The sequence below is a fragment of the Lactuca serriola genome, chromosome 2, assembly GCF_051521515.1.
Source record: "Lactuca serriola cultivar US96UC23 chromosome 2, Lser_US96UC23_V15, whole genome shotgun sequence".
In the NCBI taxonomy this organism is placed as follows: domain Eukaryota; kingdom Viridiplantae; phylum Streptophyta; class Magnoliopsida; order Asterales; family Asteraceae; genus Lactuca; species Lactuca serriola.
In genome coordinates, this window is record NC_136409.1 from 19,819,789 (window position 1) to 19,845,700 (window position 25,912).

The window sequence follows — 25,912 nt, forward strand, 5'->3', positions numbered from 1 at the left end:
AAACTTAATTTGCTTATTTCATTTGGGCAAAGGCCCTATTTATAGGCTCAAGAGAGTCGGTTACAATTATTGACAATTATTGTTGCAATCGTTTGATTGCAATACGACATACATATTTACATTATAGTCCCCTAGACTATTGAGGGTTACACATTTTATGTTACATCAACCGACACTTTACATAATGAAAAATATAATAATCCCTTCCACATTGAAAGGACAGATGTCTTCAATAATGTCTTCAATAATGAATTTTTTTGTCATTGCTTACGTCATTCCTCCCGCCTCCAAAAAGACATATTTTTGAATAATGTTTTCTTTCATCGTTAATCTTCCATGAATGGTGTTTCCTCTGTGTTTTCTAAACAGTGACTGCAATTGTGTCTTGGTGCATGCATAATATGTTTACAAAGTTGTTTTTTGATATCAGCAGGTAATTCAGCTAATTGATGAGAAAACTTTTCGAAAGGTTGTTCGAAGGTTTCAATTGCTTTCATTGCTTCCGGAGTGATTTCACTGTCTGTTAACGAATAGATAATGAAAGTTTTACTGGCGTAATTCACTCTGATTCTTGACTTTTGATCTTTACCGTTGCCTATGCGTGATGATGCTAAATAGACACCGGCGAGTGCAAAGATTAGATGATCCTGTGTTGGTGATTCTCGTGGTAGATCATCTTTTGTTGGTTTCGAGCCGTTGCTTATTCCCATGTTTGCGAAAGTAATACTTGGGACAATTAGTTGAGAGTCTTCATCAAAAATTGGGTAGCTAGAATGCATTTTAATGAATAATCCTCTTTCCTGTTTTGCAAATCGTATTTTATAATTTCTGATGATAGTTTGCACAGCAGAAGGGAACTCGCTGATGCAGTGTAAATTGGTGCCTTTTAGATAGATGGTGTTGATGAATCCATGAATAAAATAATCCCATAAAGTCATAGGATCTGATAAGTCGGCTAAGAAGACTGCTTTAGGACCTGGGCGTCTGGCTACTGGGTAAAAGCCCATCAAAGAATGGACTTCGGTGTATGAAATGAGGCTGTCCCATAATTCGGCAAATTTTTTGGCAGATGGTTTTTTCATGGCTTCTTTTTCTTTAGATGTTGAACAAGATGATAGAATTTGTATTGTTTGTTGTAGTTGCTCTTTTTCACGTTTGACTACTTCAAGCTGTCTGATTAATGATGCCTCTTGCTCCTCTTTTTGTCTGAGCTGGTGTTTGACTTGCTTCATGATGGCTTCCATTTCAATATTTTTGCTGAATGAATATTTGCGCCTTTTGGGTACCTGAATGATTGCTGAATGATGTTTGCTTTTAATATTTTAAATGATGATATGAGAATTTTCATATCAATGTATGCTTTGGTGATATTTTCATATCACTGTATACTTTATCATTGTTTACTTTGGATGGTATTTTCATACCAATATATGCTTTAGCAATGTATACTTTGGATAGGTTAGATATGAGGTTTCCCTCATGTTCTAAACCCAATAATGCTTTCTTCATAGGACTATTTACCTGAATCAGAATCAGTATCAGTTGTATATGCATAAATATCTATATCTGAATCTATCCCTGAATCTTCTATAGGTTCATACCCGAGATCATATGCAATTTTTAGTAAGTTTGTTTCTTTCTCTTTTTTAGTCTTTTTTGGACATTCGTAGGCTTTGTGTCCGTCTTCTTGACATATCCAACATTTACAATCTTTTTTATTAGATGGACAGTAATTTGTGTTAGATTGATATTTTTTCTTATATTGTTTCTGTCTTGAAAATATTTTCTTTCACCTTGTTTATAATATTGTTTATATTTAGGTTTATAAGTTTGTTTTTTCCAAATTTTCTTTTTATATTTTTCTTTTTTTATTATCTTTACAATCATATTGATTAACTTTATTAGATAGGGTATCACAACATAAATCATTTCTTGCATCTTGTGTTGTTTTTTATTCTAAACATTTTTTCTGCATCCATGCTTTTAATATACTCATCCTTGCTCCTAAGGTATCTGCAATTTTATTTTGTTGTAATGCTTCTTGGAAATCTTTTATTACACTTTGACTTACTAATGATGGTAATTTTTGGTAAAACATGTCTAATGCTATCTTTTTTCTAGTAAAATCTAGATTATAATAATGTTCAGAATATTCGCATATAAATGGGTCTAAAAATAACACATGTTACAAATTCGTAAGTTAGTTAGATGCCATAATGATTCTAATTGAAAAGCTTCTTGAGATGTTTTATCTTCTATTTGTTTTCCTATGAATTCTTGGATAAGCCGATTTAATACATTTTTAAATGTTTCCATAGCGTCAGTGGTTGCTATCATCATCGTCTCTGTTTCATCGAGAGATGAAAGGAAACGATATGCATTGCCCTGTGTTTTATGTATAATATAATTAAGAAAATTTTTTGGATGTAGATTTCTTAATTCTTCAGTTAGTTGAATTTGAATTCCTATTTTATTACTCCATTCTTGAATTTTTGCTTTGGGATTTTGCTCACAATCAATAAAAAGAATATCTGAATTTGTTGGAAAAGTAAATAGTTTAGGTATATATTGTGGAGGTATTTTTTCCCATTTGTTTTGTTTATTTTTGACCATTCTTTGTCTATATAAAAAATTTTCTTCTAACGAAGGTGGTCCGTATATATATTGACTTTGATAATCATCTTCAACATATGATTGTTTTCGTTTTAATCCAAAATTGTGTTGTGAATCTCTATATGGATTTAAATAAGGGTTTTCATCATCTGAAGAAAAATCATATATTACTTCTGCGTCATCATTATCTGAATTATTTTCTATTAATTTATAATACTGCAAATAATTTAGTTAGTGTTTCTACTTTTTCTTGTAAAGTTTTCATATATATTAAATAAAAAATTTTAGTTTCTTTTTCCTAGTGAATTAGTTATTATTAACGCTTTTTCTATATTTTAAAACTTATTTAACAAATTAATTTTGTTATCTTATCTTCAAGGTTTTTTATTTGTTCTTGTTTCCAATTTATACTATTATTTATTATATGTATTGCTTCAATATTAGATATACAATTTATTATTGATATGTTACAGTCTATTTTTAAATTTAGAAGAAAATTTTTAGACTGTTTTAATGTTTTACGAAAAAATTTTAATTCTTGTTTATTTGTGTTTAGGCTTGAAAAACTCATACTTATAGCTTGAATAACTTATAATGATGATTATTTATATAATGTTTATGGTGACAAATAAAGACGGTCATACCAAGGATAGAAATAAATGAATGTTTATTAATATTTAATCTTACGAAACTCATGATTAGAACTTTATAAAAACAAAAGGATTATTTTCTTCAAAGTTACGTTTAAAGTTTTTAGAAATAAATATAGTGGGGTAATGATATTAAATTTGTAATATAGAGAGTTGAATTTTTTTTTTATGAAATATGAAATAAATTTAACTTCTTGGTACATAGTCATAATTGTAAAAAACTTTCTACCGACATATGTTTAGATTGTAGGTTGATAATAATATTTGATTTTAATAATGAGTTTATGATAATAACTTATAACGATGAATGTTTGTAACGATGAATATTTATAAGAACATGTATGATGATGCATGATAAACATATATTCATATGAATGACAGATTTAATGTTCAAAATAATAGTAAGAACGTTACTTAGCTCTGATACCCATTTTAAAATAACATGATGACGGATTAATTGCTCTGATACCAATTTTTAAATAACATGATGACAGATTAATTGCTCTGATACCAATTTGAACAACATGACGGATAAATGAGTATTAGGAAAAGATTATACCTGAATGATGCGTTGGATTATATTGATGATGGATTGTGTTGAATGATTGGATGATTATGTGGATAATTTGGATAGAACTCTGTTATTTAGAAATAGAGCAACTATTTCAACAAAGAAGACAATTGAGATCAACTCAAGTCTTAAACACTCAAATTTAGCTTGTTTATTTCATTTGGGCAAATGCCCTATTTATAGGCTCAAGAGAGCCGGTTACAATTATTGTTGCAATCGTTTGATTGCAATACGACATACATATTTACATTATAGCCCCTAGACTATTGAGAGTTACACACTTTATGTTACATCAACCGACACTTAATAATTATTCTACCGACACTTCTATTTAATTACATAACAATCCTTCTACCGACACTTTACATAATGAAAAATATAATAATCCCATAAACTGAACCCTCCTCCTTTAAGATCCAAATCATGCCAACCATCTCCACTATTGGGCTAGAGGTATTTTTATGTATAAAATGTCGTCAAATGCTTATAAAAACCAAGTAAAGTTTCTAAAATGGTTTTATAAAAATTATTATTCATAGCCAAATTCACAAGTGTAAGCGGAGGACGTTAAAACGATCATTCATTTTTTATGGGGGGTGGGGGATAAACTGAACCCTCCTCCTTTAAGATCCAAATCATGCCAACCATCTCCACTATCGGGCTAGAGGTATTTTTGTGTATAAAATGTCGTCAAATGCTTATAAAAACTAAGTAAAGTTTCTAAAATGGTTTTATAAAAATTATTATTTATAGCCAAATTCATAAGTGTAAGCGGGGACGTTAAAAAGATCATTCATTTTTTATCGGGGGGGGGGGGGGGGGGGGGGGGGGATTCCTATTGTGGTCATTACTAGGTTTATTTATTAAATAAGTGAAAATTCTATAAAAATCATTCTAGTTTGGTTTTTATCGGTTTAACTGTCTAATTTTTTTCTTTCTATTTTATATTGATAATTTGTTTTTGTTTTCAAAAAAATTCATTACATAAAACTTTGAATTGAATAAAAAGAAAATTTAAAAATTATTTGGTTTAAGTACTTAGAAATTTTCTTTTCAATTTAACCATAGAGTTTGATTTTAAAAAAAAAATCACCTAAAAATAATATTTCTTTTGTTATTTGCAACCTACTAATGGAACATAGAGTGATTTTTTGAAAAAAATGGGAAATCCAAAAAAATGAAGTAATTCGTGAAAAAAAAAATCTCATTAAAGTAGAGAAAAAAAATCAGTCATTAAACCAAAATAAAAAAATCCAAAGGTTTTTTAGAATTCAATTTGACCCAAGTATAAACCCTAACTTAAACACAATAAGATTTAGGAAATTTTATTTTTTGCATAAAAAATCATGAGAATTTACACAAAGAATCAGTCCCAGAACAAGAGATACACATAAATCGATCATCTCTCCGGTCTCAACCCCTTCACCACCGGCACGCGGCGGCAACGAAACTTCCTTCCTCGGAATTCAGTCCAGTTAACGGTGCACGTGGCGGAGAAGGTAATTGAATACAGAATGCTATTCCTATTCTATTGCCTTTAAAAACCTTATTTATATCATATGGCCATTTTACAATTTTAAATCTCTGTTATCCGATTCGATTGTGTATCTTTCACTCCCAGAAGGATGATGATGCATGAATGCTTCTACTTTACATCTTTCTTTATTCCTCTTCTTCTTCTTCGTGGAAGAAGACTGTAAGACTTGATTCGTTGAAAGTACTTTGTTTCAATTGCAATGCCTCTCATGATGTATGTTATATGTCATGAGTAATCTTCACAAATTGTTGAATTTATTTGTTAATATTAAGTTAATGTCAACTTCTGAAATCGCATTAGATTGTTTGGATTACTACAATCCAATCTACATGTTTGTTTGGATTATATCTGGATCTGGGTTAGGAGTGATCAATAGGCTGCCTGCTTTGAAATTCTTTTAGCAAATGGCTTAATGTGATAAGCTATATCTAGTTTTTTCTTCGACTTAATACATAAAGAATGAAGCTTTCTCTATTAACTCTTTAACTTTTTACAAATTTCCTTCATTTAAAGTATGTCTTTCATTTCTTAAATATTTTTTAAACATCATTTATCCAGACAACACTCTATCGATCCAAAGGATATGATATGATGATTATAAACGATGTCACAAGCTCAATGAACGCAATGCATTTGACCAACAGAGTTGACCATGAAAAAAGAGATATGGAAATTGATGATTTACAGACACCTAAGCTTGTTGATGAAATGGAGGTAACAATTTCAGATGGAAAACGGGAAATGTATGAAATATATTTGGAACATTTATCAAATGAATCAACCGAAGAAATGGAGATTTACTTGAGCATTATGAGTGATGTTGTTGGTGGATATGAGAATGCAATACAAGTATTAGTGGGTAATAAGCATGATATGAATAATTGCTTTTTGGTCAACCTTACAAGAAGTGAGTTAGAGAAATTAGTGAAATTAGACAATGAGAGAATTCGGGGTATCTACCCACCCTACAAACCCATTTCATCAACTTGCTTGTAGTACAAGTAACCACATGGGTTAGTTGGGGTGTGTAAATGACATGACATAACAAGTTGTACTGTGTTTTGTGTGTAACATAAGTGAAGCTATGCAGTTGAATCATCTTGAAATATATATACCTAGTTGTATACATAAGCAGTTTATTTTAAATATATGAAGTTATTTTTTTTGATCAAGTAAACATACAAGTGGTACTTTTTTTTTTTTTTTTCCTGAATTAAGCATCATGGGTGTTGAGTGAGCCCTATTTGAAATGCAATTGTTAGATTTTTGTGTCTTTAAGTAAGTATTGAGGTTATATTCTTTGTTTATGGATTTTATTATTTGAATTTTTGTCTGATTCAGATTGTTCAGTAAAAATTGCCACTGATGCAGATTGTTGGATCAATTTGCTTGAAAATGTTGTTTTTGGGTAATCTTATACATGGTCATACTATGCAAAATCTATTGATTTTTGTAGCATTCGTCTACAGTCTATATGTGAACAACTTGTATTTGGAACAGTTAAAGAGGTTTCCATTCTACCGAGGAATAAGAGGTTTGTAATGCAGTAAATAGTTTCAAATATGTAAGCATGTCTTTTTTTAGTCATTTTACATGATAAGTCAAACACTTTTTGAAAAACAACTTATTGGCTTTTGTAATCATAAAAGCTAATCCAAATATTTTTTAAAAAACTTGTTTCCCTACCACCATAAGTCAATAAACATTTTTACCAAAAAGAAATTTTGGAGTTAAATAAGCAAATCCCAAACACCCTCTACATTAGACATGTTGGTTCTTTCCTATCTAGACTAAAATGCCTTTTTTTTTTCTTCAGTTTGATTATGGTTGGATCAGAGATCCTTCACTTATAGGAGGAAGTCAAAACATTTTTACCATAAACACCTTTTTTTTTTTTGTCTATGTGCTCTTGGATTTGGTTTATTGAATGTGTAAAAATATCTTATTCAGTTTATATTTTATATTTTGTTTGTATAACTAGAAAAATAGTTAACTAAATTTGTTGTATACATAGAGGTTTGAAAAGTTCTTTTAAAGATAAATAATTTCCTGTTTGAATTCTTATTCTTTCTTTTTCTTTACTTTTAATTTTGTAATAACTCTAATTCACATATATAATATTATTATACAGCATTTTAGTTACTAATATTGTAGTATATTTACATATTTACATATCTTTACTATATGTTAGATGGGTTTCTAAATTTCAAAAGAATTATATCAATTGGTTATATAACTAGAAAAATAGAAAACTAAGTAACTTCTATGATTTAATAAGTCTAAATAGGTGGGCAATAATAAACTATTAAAATTTCTAATTTTTAATATCAGCATAACGAAAAGATAAAAGAAAAGAAAATTAGAATATACAAAAAACTTTTGATCATATTACTAGGAAACAATAAAAAGTTGACCAAAGTAAAAAATAAATAAATTCATCAAAACATATTACTAAAAATATTATTACCATAATAATAATATAACTAAAAGTATTAGATAACATAACAAAATTGGTCCCAATGGTTTGCAAAAAATTATGTGTAGGGTTCAAAAGGTTTACAAACTTTTATTGAAGGTCCAAAATCAAGAAATTTTCGTGGTTTTGGTTCAAAAAAAACTTGAAAGGACAATTTTGTTCTCTTATTATTATTATTATTATTATTATTATTATTATTATTATTATTATTGTATTTTATGTATTTCTTTGATATTTTATAAATATATAATAGAAGGCCCACTCTTATTATTATTAAATTGCAAATGACCCCACAATCCACCTCAGTATTTCTCTTGAAACTCGACGTCCTCATCCTCTTCCCAACGACTTCCTAGCCCTCTAACCCCTTTCTTCTTTGTCAAACTGATCCTCCAACATTGTCCTCACCCTTTTTTCTTACATTATAATTCTCTCACTCCCTCTCATTACAACACAAAACCCGTGTCAAACACATTCACACACAATAAAAATCTGCAACTCAAACATAACCCATATATACAGAAAATTATACACACATACATGTGTATACATAAACTCATTAGAAACCTACAACTCAAACACTTTAACACACATATACTTGTTTGGATTTTCATCACTTAACATCTAAAAAAATCTGATGGTTGGTGCATATATGAATCATAATATGGCGGTACATGTGGCGGCGGAAACATCTGAGAACAAAAATGCACCTAGAAATACAGTTACGGTAGTAAGGGTGTATAATACGACATTGTATAGTTGTTTACCAGAGGGTGAGGTGTGTTGTAGTTGACTGTATAATTGCCCGCTTCTCCATCGTAGGGGTGAAGGTTTTCGTAACTCTCTTCAGATCTTAACATGGTGTTGTGTCTTAGTTGTTGGTGGATTTGATTTTTTAATAGAGACAAGAGACTGTTTATGCGTACTTCCTTGGCTGGTGGTGGGTGGTTTTCCTTTTCCTTCACATAAATCTCAGGTGGCTTTTCAAGCCATAACCAACACCCTGAATCAGCCATAGTTGCCTCTCTTAGCGGTTAATGTATACCCTTTCGTTAAATTCTTTCCACAACCCAGTTCGGAAACAAAGGAGCCATCAAATTCAAGCTTCTTTTAGTCTGACAAGTCCAAGTTACACCAGAAGGTGGGTTGCAATGATAGGCCTTCCTAGTTCGAGGTACCATGCTCTATGAGCTTGTTTGAGACAGTAGAGTGATTTTCGTAGTTTGAAAATATGGTTTGGGAATTAAGAATGTGTATATCCAGGTTGTTGAGACACAAATGCTTCTTTATGTAGAGTACCGTGTAGGAAGGTATTGTTGACGTCTAACTGGCGGAGGGCCAATTTTTGGAAAGAGAAATAAATAGGATAATATGAATGGTGACTGGACTGACAAGACTAAAGGTTTTAAATTAGTCTCTACTGAATTCTTGTAGAAATCCTTTAGCAACTACATGTGCTTTGTATTTTTCAATGGTACCATCCGGATGACATTTGACATGGAAGACCCATTTACAACAAATTAGTTTGTGAGAGTTTGGTGGAACAAGTTCCCAAGTGCCATTTTACATTCGAGCATTAAATTCATGATCCATGGTTGTACGCCACTTAGCATCTTTCATGGATTGATGGTGTATGGTAGGTTCGAGAGTGACAGGTATTGGGTGAAGTGTGATGCTATTGAAAAACGTTTTTTTGAAATATCTAGGATTAGGTTTGTGAGGTCATTTTGGTGGTGAAAGTGGTGTAGGAGCTGGAGAGGCAACAAAAGTAGGCAAATGTGAGCTAAGGTCCAAGGAGGGAGAGGGGGAGGGGAAGGAGAGAGAGAGAGAGAGAGAGAGAGAGAGAGAGAGAGAGAGAGAGAGAGAGAGAGAAAGAGAGGGCAGTGAGGTGTAGGGTTGGTGTCATTTGTGGAGGTATAAGGGGGTGATTGAGAGTACGGAGGAGTAGATGGTGGTGGATTTTGGGTGTTTTGGAATATGGATTATGATACAAGGACAGTAGGTGGATGTAACGTCCCGAAAATGATAATAAAATTTGCCATTTAAAAGTATATCAAGTCATTCATTAATTTTTCAAAACCCATATCAAGTCATTATATTAAAACATCAGAGCAAAAATTATATCAAATGCGGAAACCATGAGGGGATGATGTTGTGCCATCACGTCGGGCACTTCCTTTTTGAATCGGAAATACCTGAAACCATAAACATAAACTGTAAGCACAAAGCTTAGTGAGTTCCCCAAAATACCACATACACAAAAGATACAAGTGCCATGGGCTACCCCCATGGTCTTTCCTTGCAACACCAAAGGCCAAATCCCGGTCTTACATACGAGTGTCATGGGCTACCCCCATGGTCTTTCCTTGCAATGCCGAGGGCCAAATCCTGGTCTTACATACAAGTACTAAGGGCCAAATCCTAGTCTTTCATACAATTTTCAAGGGCTAGATCCTGGTCTTCATGCAAGCATTACAGAGACACCTAGCATTCCACATAACAAGTAACGAGCCAATATTGGTGCCTTCAACCCATGGATATAGTGAGAGAACTCACCTCACAGACAGATAAGCAAAATGAATAGCATGTCGCTTCAAGATCAACTCTACCAATCACCTTAGTAAATTCAATGACACAATCTCATCATATAGGTCAAATTACCTAAAATACCCCTAGGTCAAACCCTATTAAAAAATCCAGGTCAAAGTTAAAAGTCATAGTCAATGGTCAAAATGGACCCTCCACGTCGTGGCCTTCAAATGACAAAACAGACGCGAATCCCCCCAGTCGCCATGCCACGGCAAAATTGCCAAGCCACGCCATGGGGACTGGATCCAAAATTTCTTAATGAGTTAAGACTAATCCTTCAATTCCAAGGGTTCAAAAGTCTAAATTTGATAATCTCTAATGCCTAAAAGGGGTAAAGTTGCCACCTTTATCACTTGAGATCCACCAAGAGGTCTAGATCTCAAGTCTTAGATCCAAAAAGGCTAAAGTGTGGCAAGGAGTCATCAAGAATCACTCAATTCCTTGAGTCTCAAGCTTATTTGCTCCAGAAGAGCTTATAAAACCAAACCATCCTAAAGTTTGATGCTTTTTAGACTTGCATGTCCAATGCAAGTTGCAACCTTTATGAAGTCTCTCCATCCCATCTAACAAGATCAAGAAGAAATGGGACAAAATACAAGATCTAACATTCTATAATCAGAAAGCTTGGAACTTGGGGACTTCCAGAGTGCAAAAGATGCACAATAAGATGGTGAGAAGAGTTGCTTGCTGATTTCAAGTCTAGAAGTCACCTCCTCCTTCTTCTAATCTTCAAAAATCAACACCAAAAAGCTTAGAAAGCAACAAATGGAGTTAGGGTTTTCTTGGAGGCTGAGAGAATGTGATAGAGGCTGAGGGAGAGCAACCCTAGCCATCACATCCCCTTAAATAGGGTGCAAACCCAGAAAATTTAGGGTTTCTCATTAAATAGCTTCCACACCATGGCGGCCATTTAAAATCCGTGACCCAAAAAACCCTCACCACATCGTGGGATGCCTTTACCACGACGTAGTACTGCCCAAAATCCAAAATTCATAAATTTTAAATACCTCCAAGGGTCCGGACGTTACAACTAAAAGATCTAGTATGCTCAAGAATCATATTAAAGTGATATTGCTAATTAACACATGATACTAATAGGTCACGCTAACAACAACTTGATATAATTGATTATTTATTAGAAATTAATTTTAATAAATGTTCAATAAACTCATATAATTAAATTGGAAATTATTTATTTCTTGGAAATAATACTTTTCATTAGCAAGTGATATTACATAATTCATATGGTATGAATTAATAAGTCATGCACAACATTTTGGACTAGATAAATTATTTTACCAAAAAGTTAAAGTTTATATTTTATAAACTTGTTTATAAAATATAAGACTCATGCTTACTTTTTATATATAAAATCCAAAAATTAATGTATGAAATGAGAGTATGGCCTTTTGATTTGTTTAATCAAAAGGTAAGGCATGCATTAAGGACATGGGGGACATGTAGGTGTAGGAGCATGGATGGATAAAAGGGTTAAGGACTTAAGGGTAAAGATAGAGCTTTATGTGCAACATCGCGATGATAAGGTAATTCCAATTTTAACCCTATGTATATGAAGAATATTGCGTTTTGGCACTTTTGCATGAGAAGGATTTGTGATATTTTCATTTTATTTACTTCTTTTTATAGTTTAATTTAGTATATTTCATTCATATTTTAGTTAATTTCCATGCATATTTTATTGTTTGTTATTTTATGACTATTTCAGGTACTTTCTAGTTTTGTGAGCATAATTGCAAATTTTAAGGAGACTAACGGAGCGGGATCTTTGGGAGGCGATTGAACTTGGAGGTCAATAAAGATTTTGGGCTTAATAACTAGTGGAGGTAGAGTGGGATATTGATGGATGGAGCATTGAAGAAGATGGTCTCTTAGTTAAAAGAGAATGGAAGAATTTTTTGAGCGTGTGAAGATTAATGATCGGTCGATTGCGCGAGCTATGGATCATTTGGAGAAGCCACCTTAAGCTTAAAATAAAGAGAACTTGAAGAAGAATGGGATAGAAGCTGATCAGACTCAAATTGGGCCAGTGGCCTAAGCTGTGAAGGCCCAAAACTCAAAAAAACCTACAATCATAGGGCTGCATGGCGGCGCACAATACTGCATGGGTAATTTCAGAATCTCATTTGAAAGGCTATTAGAGGAAGGTTGGTGTGCATCTTTTGCAAACTATTGCACATCCGAAAATACATCATTTCTCTGGAGATTTTGGAGCATTTTGAAGACCAAGAATACCTCATGGACTTCATCTTTTTGCTCTTGATTCTTGTTAAATGTTTGGTACAATCTAACCTTACTTTCTTTTCTTGAGTTTACCCATGTTAGGCTAGACTAAACTTGGTTGACTTTAGTGAAATCTTTTGGATGTTTGTTGAATGTTGAAAACTCCATGAACTTGTTCTTGAATCTTTATGAGAATGTTTTGTGTTATAACATCTTATTACTAGCATGTTTTTATTCACGAGTTTAAATGTGCTTGTGGTGATTAATTGGCTAATTTATTGATTAAGTAAATGATCCTCAAATTAGCAAGTAACAAGTGATTTTTGTGTTAGTTTTATTTCACACAATCATAAAAACATTTTCTCTAACTTAGAAGTGAAAGCATTCGACTCCTCCTCGATTTTGTGACTTTTTGGTTCTTAATGCTAGTTGACTTTCACTAATTACATGCTTAATGGAAATTATGAATTTGACTAAGGAAATTGTTATGAGCTTTAGATAGGTGCATTTTATGCACCTATTTTGCATGTTTATTTCCGTCTTTTTATAGCATTCTACTTCATAATTCTTGCATTTAGTTGATTATTAGGGCAATTGCATATTTTATTAAGAATGCCTGGTACTTCACTATTTTTGATTTATTTTGCAGGCATTATGGAGCATGGAACGTGGAGCTTGGATGCATGGAGCTTGGATTCTTGGAGCTTTGGAGCATGCATAGAAGATGAACCGGTCATTCCATGGAGGAAAGCATGAAGACATAACCCGAGTCATTGTCGCATTATCATCATAGCAAAGGACTACATTTGAAATGCGGTTCTTGTCACACTGACACGGGTCATGTTTGTCCTTTATCATCTCATATTTAAGCAACATGACTCGTGGTGAAGCTAGTTTGAAGATGGAGTCAAACGTGAAGACTTTTTGGAATTTTAGCAAAAAAGCATGAGCCATGCCAAAAACACATGGTCAAGACAAATGGCCATGCCAAAAACACATGGGCAAAAGGCATGGCCATGCCAAAAACGCATGGCCTCATGGCATGCACGTGAAATTTAATAAAAGACAGGAGAAGACGTGATTTGAAGGGGAGAACGGTTTTTGGAGCAGTTTCTGGCGATCAAGGGCAATTTTGGGAGAATTCTTGGAGCTTTTGAGAAGACTTAATCATTTCAAACACTTTTGATTTCATTTTAGTAAGAATTAAACATTCCAATTCCATCTTTATTCTTGTTTGATTTGTTCTTAGCCATGTGTGGCTAAGAAACCCTAGTTTCTAGTTCTTGTTCAAAACATGTTGATTGCTTGACTTGAAGCATATGATTTGATGTTTGATTTGTGATTCTATTCTAGTGATTATGTTTTTTTTTTTTTAAACTAGAATCCTTGAATTTGATTTGTGTTTGATTGGCCATTTTCATGAATTCAATTTTTGTGCAGTTAATTAACTTTTAGGGCACCTAATCGTTCTATTGAGTTAATAATTGGTAACAAGCAATAAGTTTTCTTATTGTAAAATATACATCACATGTTTTCACACTTCCGAGCGTATGAGAAGAAATTAACATTGTTGGGAAGCTTGTACAAAACTTAATGCAGTTTTTCAATACAATCTAAGAGCGTGTTTAGGTTGAATTAGTAAAGCTAGGTCTAGTCAAAGAGTGTGTTTTGGTTAGATAATTTGGCAAGCGAGAGGTGTTAGAGCGTGTTAATATCTTTTAGTACCAACTTAGAATAGCAATCATGAATTACATCAAGTCATAATCAAGTTGAACAGCAACATTGAGAACTAGAAGTGGAAGCACTTTTACAATTTGTTTACAAATCTGTTTTATTTTGTGCATGTTTTTAAAGTAGATTGTTATTTTCATTATTTGAATTTTGCAAACAAAACCCCCATTTGTGACCAAAGTACCTTGTGCAAAAAGGTATAAACTTTTGTCCCGTGTCTCTGTGGTTCGACCCTGTTTGCCTTGTACTACTTTTTAGTGCATTAAAGCAGTGTATTTGGAGTCTATCGACCCCTTTATTTGTTGGGTCTGACACACCTAACAAATTGGCGTCGTTGCCGGGGACACGGTGTTACTAATTGTTTATGTCAAGAGTTTTTTGAGCAGGTACATCTCTACAAAAAAAAAAAAAAACAAAAACAAAAAGTGTGGCTCGAAGATGAACACACCTTACAATAAAGACCAAATTTCTAAGCTAGCCCAGATAGTTATGATGATTGAAAGTGACCAAAGTGTGCATCCCACATCTATTCCTTGTGATTTTTGCACTCAGAATGGACATCACACCAACATGTTTCCATGTTTACAAGGGGAATGGGTGGAAGTGCAGGAAAGGGGAAGCTACTATTGGCCAAATCAATGGAGTCACGATCAACCTCAACATGATCAATGGTGGGAAAACAACCAAGCTTGGGGAAACAACCAATGCCAAAACCCATACCAAGCTTGGGGAAATGACCAATACCAATCAACTCCATAGTTCCAACAACCATATTCTGTACCTCCACAACAAGCTAAAACTTCGAGCATGTCCTTGGAAGACATTGTGAAAAGCATTGCCACTACTAACCAAATCTTCCAGGAAACAACCAAAGCTAGCCTTAAAAGCTTAGAGGAACAAATTGCACAACTTGCTCAATCTGTGAGTATATTGGAACCTCAAGGAAAATTACCAGCGCAGACTGAAGAGGACCCAATGCATACCGTTTTTGCCATCACCTTGAACGATGGGAAAATTTTTGATGACCCAACATTGCAATTTGAAGATGGGGAAGAGGAGGAAGAAGTAGAAGTGGAAAAGGTTGTCGAGGAAGAAGTAGAAATTAAGAATGCTGACATGGAAGTTGTAGAGGAGGATTTGGAGGTTGACAAAAAAGAGGCTGAGCCACCCACTATTAATGAGAAACTCCTTTCGCCGGTAGACCAACCACAAGAGCCGAAAACGATACATTTGTTGGACCCTTCAAGGGATATGTACCCCGAGAAGGAAGACTCCCAACCGATCATCAAATCGACCACCTTATCAAAGAAGGAAGATTTGACCACCTTACTGGACAAGTACAAGAAAGGGGCCGACTAGACGATTGTTGTCATTAAGGGTCTAAGTCCAACATGGTTCCCACGCAAAAAGAAAGTCAAGTACAAGATACATGTTCCATTGAAGGAGGCGGCGAAAAGTTCATTGAGTTGGAAAGTCCCAACATCCAAAGAATAACATATTCCAAGGGCCAAGTCGAGCCAAAGACTTGAAACAAGGGCAGCTAACCGAGAGGCAATTCGGGTAGTATTTTCTTCCTATTCTTCTTTTATTTACTTTATTGTGTTGCAATGTTTTTAAGTCTTTTTAGAGTTCCATGCAAAAAAAAAATATATCAACAAGATTGAGAGGGACGCATGTGTAAAAAAAAACGTTTTTGTGAGGTTAAAATAAAAAAAAACGTGATATTTTGGTTAACAGAAAAGAAAAGCATGGCCATGTGAAATTGGCATGGGCAGGACTCAAATGGCATGGCCTAATTTTAGACCATGCAAGACTATCGAGGTTTTAAAAGAAAAAAAAATTTGGCATGGGCAAACTCCAAAACTCAGGGGCCATGCTAAAAACGCATGGCCAAAACTTAGGGACCATGCTAAAAATGCATGGGCTGATTGAAAACACACGGCTTGTCCTTAGACCATGCACATTTTCGAAAAAAAAAAACTCATAGGCTACCTCCGAAAAAGGCATGGGCTATCATAAAAAAGCACGGTCTGGCTTGGACCATGTGTTTTGTGTTATTCTTCCTCCTAAAAATTCACGACCCATGCTAAAAAAAGCATGGGCTACCATAAAAAAGAACGGTCTGGCTTTTAAACCATGTGTTTTGTGTCATTCTTCCTCCGCACTCTCTCCTCCTAAATACTTATAAACCATGCGTTTTGTGTCATTCCTAACTCCATCTTCTTCTTCATCTATGTAGAATTCCCTCCATGAAAGTGTACAAAATCAAATCTTGCATAAAACCCTAGTTTTTTTTTTCTTTGTAAAATTTGACTTGATTCTTGTATTAGGTTTCAAAATTCTTTTGTAGGGTTTCAAGAGCAAGCTTGGGGAGGTATTTTGTAAAGAAGAAGGGAAGCTTTTACCTCCGTTTGTGTATTCCACCATTGAAGAGCTCAACTTTTCTTGAGGTTGAAGATGAAGTGAAAAAGTCAAGCACAGATCACAAATGCAAGCATTTGAATGGTACATTCCTTCCATATCTCAAGTTTGATGCATGAATCCTAAGATTGTTTGACTAGAATTGTTGAGAATTCGTTCATATGCTCTATATAGTTAAACATTCACGGTCATTAGGTTACCGTTCGCTCTCGGAGCATCGAGGATGATGCTAAATATTAAGCTTGGGGAGGGGTCTTTGTACATTAGGTTCTAGTTAGTTTCCACATGCATTTCATCCAAAAAAAATAAAAAAATAAAAAAATAAAATAAAAATAAAAATAAATAAAGAAAATCAATATAAAGGAACCTAATCTCATTAAATAAGTTGAAGTGGTAAATTAGTCGTGGCTTGAGATTAGAACTTGTTCGTTTTTCATTTAAAAGCTTAAAGCAACCTAATCTCACACGAACACGTCTCCCAAAGCTACTCGTGCAAAACAAAAAATGATAAGGTTATCAACATCGAAGCATAACGACAGATATAGTTTAGCCGTTGGAACACACGATCGGTCTTATGAGTTATTGCTCATTCATATCCAAACTCCAAATTCGACAGAGTCATAAAATGAATATAAAATTTCAGTGACTCGAATCCTTCAGCGCTCTAAAAAGTCTTTTCTACCGATTCCTTTCTAAATACCCTACTTGGGGACATTGTTTCCAACTATATTTACGGGTCTTTGCGCGTTTACATCAGTCCCCCTAAAAGAGTGAAGATTAAAATATAAGGAAATAAACTTGGCAAACAAAAAAAACAAAAAAACAAAAAAAAGATAAAAATAAATAAATAAATAAAAATATTATTAAGTTAATTTGTGACCTTTGGGACTCGAATAAGTAAACCCCGAGGGGTGTTCTACACCTAATTGCCTAAAGCAAAATTGTTTGGGACTGATTGGGTTGAAAATTCGCTACATGGGTTCCATAGAAAGTCATGAACTTAATAATAACAAATAAAGCTAATATGTGGCCTTTGAGGTTCGGGCAAGTAAACTCGAGGGATCTCTTTAAATCTAGCACACGAAGGTCATCTGATTTGGATGTGTTGGTTGGAAGCCCGTTACACGGATTTCAAAGAAAGTCATGAGCTTTATTTGTAGAAAAATATAATTAGATAGTTTGTATATATTTATGTTTATAGTTTAATTGAATAATGTGTTTGAAAAAATGTTTGGTTGTAAACATTGAGACTGACTGTAAACTACTTTGACTGGTGTAAGTGGTTTGAAACATGTAACCAATCTGGGTAAATATTATGGAATTTTTAGAAAATATTTCTTAGAAAAAGATTGTTGTTAGTCAACAAATAGCTGGAGTCGGTTATTGTCATGATTTGAAAAATGAAAATGAGCATATTTTGCATCACATGTTTTCTCAAGAGTAAGACCATAATTTGTTCCATGTGCTAACTCAATACCTATAAAAGTGAACAAGTGTTGTAACTTTTGATTTTGTTGAGTTGCGTTAGGGAATGGCTACAAACCTTGTTTTACATGTTATATATCTTTGTGGGGTTAATGTCAAGTTATCTCAAGGCCCGACAGGTACACCTTCAACTGTATGACATAATGAGGTTAATTGGATTGAACATGTTCGTTTTGTTTTGTTTATTGCATTAATGTTTGAAAAAAAATTGTACATATTTTATTTTCATTAGTTCTTCTTTTATTGCATGCATGCACTCTTAATTCCATTTAGTCCTTTTCATTCCTTCCATTCTTTTCATCTTAGTTTCTTTTTAGTCACCTATCGTCTTCTCTAGGTAGATTCTCAATTTTGTTCTTTATTGAGGACATGAAAGGTCTAAGCTTGGGGAGGTTTGATAGGTGCATTTTATGCACCTATTTTGCATGTTTATTTCCGTCTTTTTATAGCATTCTACTTCGTAATTCTTGCATTTAGTTGATTATTAGGGCAATTGCATATTTTATTAAGAATGCCTGGTACTTCACTATTTTTGATTTATTTTGCAGGCATTATGGAGCATGGAACGTGGAGCTTGGATGCATGGAGCTTGGATTCTTGGAGCTTTGGAGCATGCATAGAAGATGAACCGGTCATTCCATGGAGGAAAGCATGAAGACATAACCCGAGTCATTGTCGCATTATCATCATAGCAAAGGACTACATTTGAAATGCGGTTCTTGTCACACTGATACGGGTCGTGTTTGTCCTTTATCATCTCATATGTAAGCAACATGACTCGTGGTGAAGCTAGTTTGAAGATGGAGTCAAACGTGAAGACTTTTTGGAATTTTAGCAAAAAAGCATGGGCCATGCCAAAAACACATGGTCAAGACAAATGGCCATGCCAAAAACACATGGGCAAAAGGCATGGCCATGCCAAAAACGCATGGCCTCATGGCATGCACGTGAAATTTAATAAAAGACAGGAGAAGACGTGATTTGAAGGGGAGAACGGTTTTTGGAGCAGTTTCTGGCGATCAAGGGCAATTTTGGGAGAATTCTTGGAGCTTTTGAGAAGACTTAATCATTTCAAACACTTTTGATTTCATTTTAGTAAGAATTAAACATTCCAATTCCATCTTTATTCTTGTTTGATTTGTTCTTAGCCATGTGTGGCTAAGAAACCCTAGTTTCTAGTTCTTGTTCAAAACATGTTGATTGCTTGACTTGAAGCATATGATTTGATGTTTGATTTGTGATTCTATTCTAGTGATTATGTTTTTGTTTAAACTAGAATCCTTGAATTTGATTTGTGTTTGATTGGCCATTTTCATGAATTCAATTTTTGTGCAGTTAATTAACTTTTAGGGCACCTAATCGTTCTATTGAGTTAATAATTGGTAACAAGCAATAAGTTTTCTTATTGTAAAATATACATCACATGTTTTCACACTTCCGAGCGTATGAGAAGAAATTAACATTGTTGGGAAGCTTGTACAAAACTTAATGCAGGTTTTCAATACAATCTAAGAGCGTGTTTAGGTTGAATTAGTAAAGCTAGGTCTAGTCAAAGAGTGTGTTTTGGTTAGATAATTTGGCAAGCGAGAGGTGTTAGAGCGTGTTAATATCTTTCAGTACCAACTTAGAATAACAATCATGAATTACATCAAGTCATAATCAAGCTGAACAGCAACATTGAGAACTAGAACTGGAAGCACTTTTACAATTTGTTTACAAATCTGTTTTATTTTGTGCATGTTTTTAAAGTAGATTGTTATTTTCATTATTTGACTTTTGCAAAAAAAACCCCATTTGTGACCAAAGTACCTTGTGCAAAAAGGTATAGACTTTTGTCCCGTGTCTCTATGGTTCTACCCTGCTTGCCTCGTACTACTTTTTAGTGCATTAAAGCAGTGTATTTGGAGTCTATCGACCCCTTTATTTGTTGGGTCTGACACACCTAACAACTTTTCTAACCATTTTAACAACTAAGAAAAGTATAGGTAATCTCAAGCTTCTTAGATTACTATAGTCAAATTAATGATTCAAAACAAGTATTGCACTATTGGATTCTAATGATATGTTCAACAAATTTTCAAATGAGGAAAGCTTAAGTCAACCACTTTCTCTTATTGATTTTACATCAAAATATTGTTTTTTGTTGAATTGTCCATTTAAATATTAGTTTAACTCTACTTTTATTTCAAGTATTTTAAAAGACCAAAACCCCCAATTTTACTTTTATTGTCATTTTACAAGTATTTTTGCAAAGATATTTTCATTGAGTAACAAATTGAACCAATCTCCGTGGATTCGACCCCTTTACCACTATACACTATTTTAAAGTAAAAGATTTAGGGTTATTAATTTTGTTGGCATCGACAACCACCAAATTTTGGCACCGTTTCCGGGGATTGGTTTATTTTTACTCAATTTGTTTCTCGATGCCCAAAATCTTAACGTACAAGCGCTTTAATTTATAATCCGAAAATTGAAAAAGAAACAAGGCATTTGGTGAAGGAAAAGAGAATAGAACGTGGTCAAACTTCAAATTCTAATGGAGATCCGGAGGTTGAAACCGCTTCCTCTAGTGACACCAAACCCGATTCTAGCCCCGACCCTCGCCAAGAAATTCCCGAAGCACCACCCTTTAAAACAAAATCCACCCATCATAAACCAAATTGCAATGGTGGATGGAGAAGGAGCACCCGAAAGAACCTTAAGATAAATGATGGAAACCGATGTTACACAAACTCCAACCGGTATCAATTACCCCGTTTTGGAAGGAGGTTTGGAATTGAAGTCAAGTTTAGTTCATCACCTTCCAACTTTTCGTGGATTGGAAGATGAAGACCCAAATAGGAACTTAAAGATGTTCAACTTCATTTTCACTAGCATGAAGCCACAAGGGTCAACCGATGACCAAATCAAATTAAGGGCATTCCCCTTTTCATTGGCCGATAGAGCAAAAGATTGGTTATTTTATCTTCCACCAGGGTCAATCAACTCATCGGAATGGCAAGGGCTTTCCTTGATAAGTTCTATCCCACTTCAAGAGTATCAAGTCTTAGAAATGATATTTGTGGTAACCGCTAAGGTCAAAATGAGACTTTCCATGATTATTAGGAGAGGTTCAAAAACTTGCGCTATAGTTGTCCACAACACCAAATTTCGGAACAATTCCTCATTAAACACTTTTATGAGGGACTATTAATAATGGGGAGAAGACTAGTTGATGCCTCAAGTGGTGGTGATGCCTTTAGCAAAACTCCACAACAAACAAGACAACTCTTCAACACCATAGCCACAAACTCCCAACACTTTGGCCCATGCCAAGACATGAAGAGGGACACACATCAAAAAGTCAATGAAGTAGTGACATCAAACCTCGAGTCTCAAATTAAAGATTTAACATCTGTTGTCCAAAAGTTAGCCATGGGATAAACTCCACAAGTGATGGTTTGTGGAATATGTGCAACAATAGGACACCTTACGGATATGTGTCCCGTTATTCAAGAAGATGCAGAACATGTAAATGCCACAGGAGAGTTACAAAACTACCAGAACAAACCATACGGTTACCAAAATGCATACAATTCAAGTTGGAAGCCAAATCCCAATATGAGCTACAAACCAAGACCATTGCCTTAAAATGACAATATTGGTTGGAGACCTTCTTACGCACCACAAAAACCCCATTACCAACATTCAAAACCCCATTATCAATCCAAACCACACCCTCCACATCATCACTAACAACCTCCTCAATCTCAACCAAGTAGCTCCAGAATGTCTCTTGAAGACATTGTCAAATCTCTTGCCACTAGTATCTAACAATTCCAAAAAGAGATAAGGAGTATCTCCAACCTTGAAACACAAATGGGAGATATAGTTACGTCCTTAATCAAGTTGGAGTCCCATGGAAAATTACCTTCTCAAACCGAAAAGAATCCTAATGTTAATGTAGTAACATTGAGAAGTGGTAAACAAACCGGAGAAAGTGGTTTAAAGAAGAAGTCAAGGGAAGATGAGGAAGAAATAGAGATCACTCCCATTGAGGACCCTATTTTCAAGAATTATATACAAGCCAAAATTCCAAAGAAGAATACCCTTCTAGTGACTCCAATAGCCACTCAACCATCATTCCCCTCCCGACTTACAACCTCAAAGAAGGAGAAAAAGATCTTGGACACCGTCCGAAATGTGGAGGTAAATATTCCATTACTTGATGCAATCAAACAAATCCCTAGGTATGCATAATTTTTGAAAGAAACTTGCAACAACAAGAGAAAATTGAAGGGAAATGAAAAGATTTCAATGAACAAAAATGCATCCGTGGTTTTACAAAAAAAACATCCACCTAAATGCAAGGATCCGGGAATGTTTAAGGTACCTTGCAAGATAGGGGATGCCACTTTTAGTAGTGTCATGCTTGATATATGTGCTTCTATTAATGTCATGCCCTATTCGGTATATGAATCATTAAATGTTGGTCCTTTATGTGAAACAAGTGTCATAATTGCACTCGCGGATAAATCAAGTGTTTTTCTTAGAGGTGTCCTAGAAGATGTTTTGGTGCAAGTGAACTAATTGGTCTTCCCAACGGATTTCTATGTGATTGATTTAGAGGAACAAGTTTCCTCCAAATCGGCTCTAATATTGCTTGGAAGACCTTTTTTGAAAAAGTCTAGAACAAAAATCAATGTGTATGCAGGTGGTTTAACAATGCAATTTGATGGTGAAACAATAAACTTTAATATTTATGATGCTGTGAGATATCCTAGTGATGTTTCTGATGGGTTTTAGCCATAAGAACTTTCCTATGTGCCCATGCAAAACCCTAATGCTTGGATCTAGGCTTTCTAATTAAACATGCTTTGAATCCAAGACTTCTAATGACTAATTAGGTTAAATAACAACATTGAAACAGATCTAGAACCATACCTTTGAATTCCTTGTTGATCTTGTTGTCTTGGAGCTTCTAGAGTCACAATTGTCACTCCTCTAATGGCTTACAAACACCAATAGCAAGAAAGATGATTTAGGAGAGAGGAGAGGGGAGGAAATCGGCCAGGGTTCTCTTACTTTAGGTGAGGTGCCGATTTGCCTTAGCTATGGGGTCTATTTATACTTGTAGACTCCTTAAGGGTTACAGTCTAAACCCTAATTGGATAATCTTCTCTTAAGACTATCCAAATCCATTCCATAGATAAGTCATGGACGATTTTGAAGCTATCCTAGCTTCTAGAATCCGTCCCTTATATATCCATAAGGATTTTCAGTCTAAAGCTTAACTATCAAACAATTGACAGTTTATACCCCTTTATTTAATTAATCTCTTTAAGTCACCAAATTAATTCCAATTAATTCTATGACTTATATTAATCAAATAACAATATATTATTCTCATAATATATTAATAATATTTACTCTCTCTTAATAAATCATCCTATCAAGTTGCTATGGTGAAGGCAACCCAAAAGGACCATTCACAACCGGGTCAAATACTTGCCTAATATAGTTGCAGCCTTAGACACTATTCCAACAGTCTCCCACTTGGATAAGTCTAGTAACTATATGCACAAGTACAATTCAGTTTGCAATCGTAGCTCTCAAAGACGCTGTCAAACTCTGATCTAATCAATCTTGTCCTTTAGATAAGGGATCGTACAGTCCTTTGTTAGATATCATGCTGACAATCCTATGGAACGGTTAGTCAAGCATTTAGGTTTCTCGATCTCTGATTTATTTGACATAGAACTTAATCGAACACATCAATTCAGTTCTGACCGGGCTCGACACATAAGTCAAATCAAATCATCGAGCGGCCGAGATATTGCTTTTACCTTCTTAGATAAAAGTTACAGATAAACTTCGACTTATATGCATTTACTTATTCATTAACCAACTATACACAACAATGCGTTTTATAACACCGAGTTACTGATGTGTTTTCACATTATCAATGTACAATCAATTAACAAATAACAAACCATATATCTAGGTTTTAAGACTATATGATATTATCGTCTTGCGATCACCCTTTTTACATCATATTCCATAAGGTGATTCCAGCAAGCGCGGGTTTGTTCCAATGCTCAAAACTAGTTCATAAGCACTCATGAACGTTGCAGTAACCCTTTGCTATGTCTAAAACCATTTAGACAATCTACACACCAATTCATGACAATCTTCATTCATATATACTTCTAACATATGAACGATTGTGGACAATTTGAACAATTTGATTATTCCTAATAAACTCAATTATTCTGGAAGTCAAAACATACAAAGTGAAACAATAGTTAAACAATTAACATAAGATAGTAACATTAATCATAAATAAAACTCCTTTATTTAATCATCAAATGTAAATTACATTTATCTATTACACGTTTCTAATACTATCTAATCTATGCTAATATCATCCTTCAGCCCAATACTCCTAGCATGCTGCAAGTGCTTAACCCTACTCAGTCCCTTCGTAAGCGGATCTGCTGGGTTATCTTCTGATGAATGGTGCGAATGTATCTTATCCATTCGCTAAGAGGACATACTCCTTATCCTCATAGCGATCAATGGTGCGAATGTATCTTATCCATTCGCTAAAGTTCGTTCCATCGAAGGTGACCTTTTAGCAAAGGCTCATCAACGTGAAAGAACTAGCAGCAGCGTTGTTTGCGTTCGACATCTTTCAAAGGAAAAAGGACAAAGATAGATTAGAATAAGAATCCCTAATTATCACCCAATAAGAAAAAATTAGGGCTAGGATCCAACAATAACATTTACATACTAGAAAAGGGATGCCGTAATCTAACATGCAAATAAATTGAAGGTAAGTGAATGACGATTCACTAATTCTCCATCACAAAACCTTAAACTATTTGTGATTAAAATAAGAATCACAAACCGTAATATCATATTTGTGAAGAGGATTTCATCATAAGATAACCCAGTAGATCCGCTTACGAAGGGACTGAGTAGGGTTAAGCACTTGCAGCATGCTAGGAGTATTGGGCTGAGGGATGATATTAGCATAGATTAGATAGTATTAGAAACGTGTAATAGATAAATGTAATTGACATTTGATGATTAAATAAAGGAGTTTTATTTATGAGTAATGTTACTATCTTATGTTAATTGTTTAACTATTGTTTCACTTTGCATGTTTTGACTTCCAGAATAATTGAGTTTATTAGGAATAATCGAATTGTTCAAATTGTCCTCAATCGTTCATATGTTGGAAGTAGATATGAATGAAGATTGTCATGAATTGGTGTGTAGAATTTCTAAATGGTGTTAGACATAGCAAAGGGTTGCTGCAACGTTCATGAGTCCTTATGAACTAGTTTTGAGCATTGGAACAAACCCGCGCTTGCTGGAATCACCTTATGGAATACGATGTAAAAGGGTGATCGCAAGACGATAATATCATATAGTCTTAAAACCTAGATATATGGTTTGTTATTTGTTAATTGATTGTACATTGATAATGCGAAAACACATCAGTAACTCGGTGTTATAAAACGCATTGTTGTGTATAGTTGGTTAATGAATAAGTAAATGCATATAAGTAGAAGTTTATCTGTAACTTTTATCTAAGAAGGTAAAAGCGA

General features: G+C 34.1%; 2 protein-coding genes and 1 long non-coding RNA gene across 4 annotated transcripts; 2 read left to right on the forward strand and 1 right to left on the reverse strand.

Annotated features, from left to right (window-relative positions):
• Positions 1 to 134: 134 nt before the first annotated feature.
• LOC145090244 (uncharacterized) lies at positions 135 to 3,962 on the reverse strand. 2 transcript variants are annotated; one of them, XM_079028548.1, is made up of 2 exons: positions 3,823 to 3,962; positions 135 to 1,286 (listed from the first exon to the last, which is right to left on the reverse strand). In XM_079028548.1, exon 2 carries the CDS (start codon positions 1,242 to 1,244, stop codon positions 327 to 329), a length of 918 nt encoding a protein of 305 aa, XP_078884674.1. In that variant the 5' UTR covers positions 1,245 to 1,286; positions 3,823 to 3,962; the 3' UTR covers positions 135 to 326. The 2 variants fall into 2 exon arrangements, with proteins under 2 accessions (XP_078884674.1, XP_078884673.1); XM_079028547.1 differs by having other exon boundaries at positions 135 to 1,297.
• A 1,165-nt stretch (positions 3,963 to 5,127) lies between these two features.
• Positions 5,128 to 6,481, forward strand: LOC145086037 (uncharacterized). The gene is made up of 2 exons (XR_013700279.1): positions 5,128 to 5,333; positions 5,930 to 6,481. It is a non-coding gene; the product is annotated as an uncharacterized LOC145086037 (long non-coding RNA).
• Positions 6,482 to 22,175: 15,694 nt separating this feature from the next.
• On the forward strand, positions 22,176 to 22,886 carry LOC145089045 (uncharacterized). The gene is made up of 2 exons (XM_079027546.1): positions 22,176 to 22,505; positions 22,596 to 22,886. Exons 1-2 carry the CDS (start codon positions 22,176 to 22,178, stop codon positions 22,884 to 22,886), a joined length of 621 nt encoding a protein of 206 aa, XP_078883672.1.
• The last annotated feature ends 3,026 nt before the right edge of the window (positions 22,887 to 25,912 follow it).

What these genes read in the sequence shown, in the direction of transcription:
- LOC145090244 (XM_079028548.1), bottom strand. Translation starts at nt 1,244, where the DNA reads ATGGAAGCCATCATGAAGCAAGTCAAACACCAGCTCAGACAAAAAGAG.
- LOC145089045 (XM_079027546.1), top strand. Translation starts at nt 22,176, where the DNA reads ATGGGAGATATAGTTACGTCCTTAATCAAGTTGGAGTCCCATGGAAAA. An exon ending in ACACCGTCCGAAATGTGGAG is followed by an intron (nt 22,506 to 22,595) that starts GTAAATATTCCA and finishes AGAAAATTGAAG; the next exon opens with GGAAATGAAAAGATTTCAAT.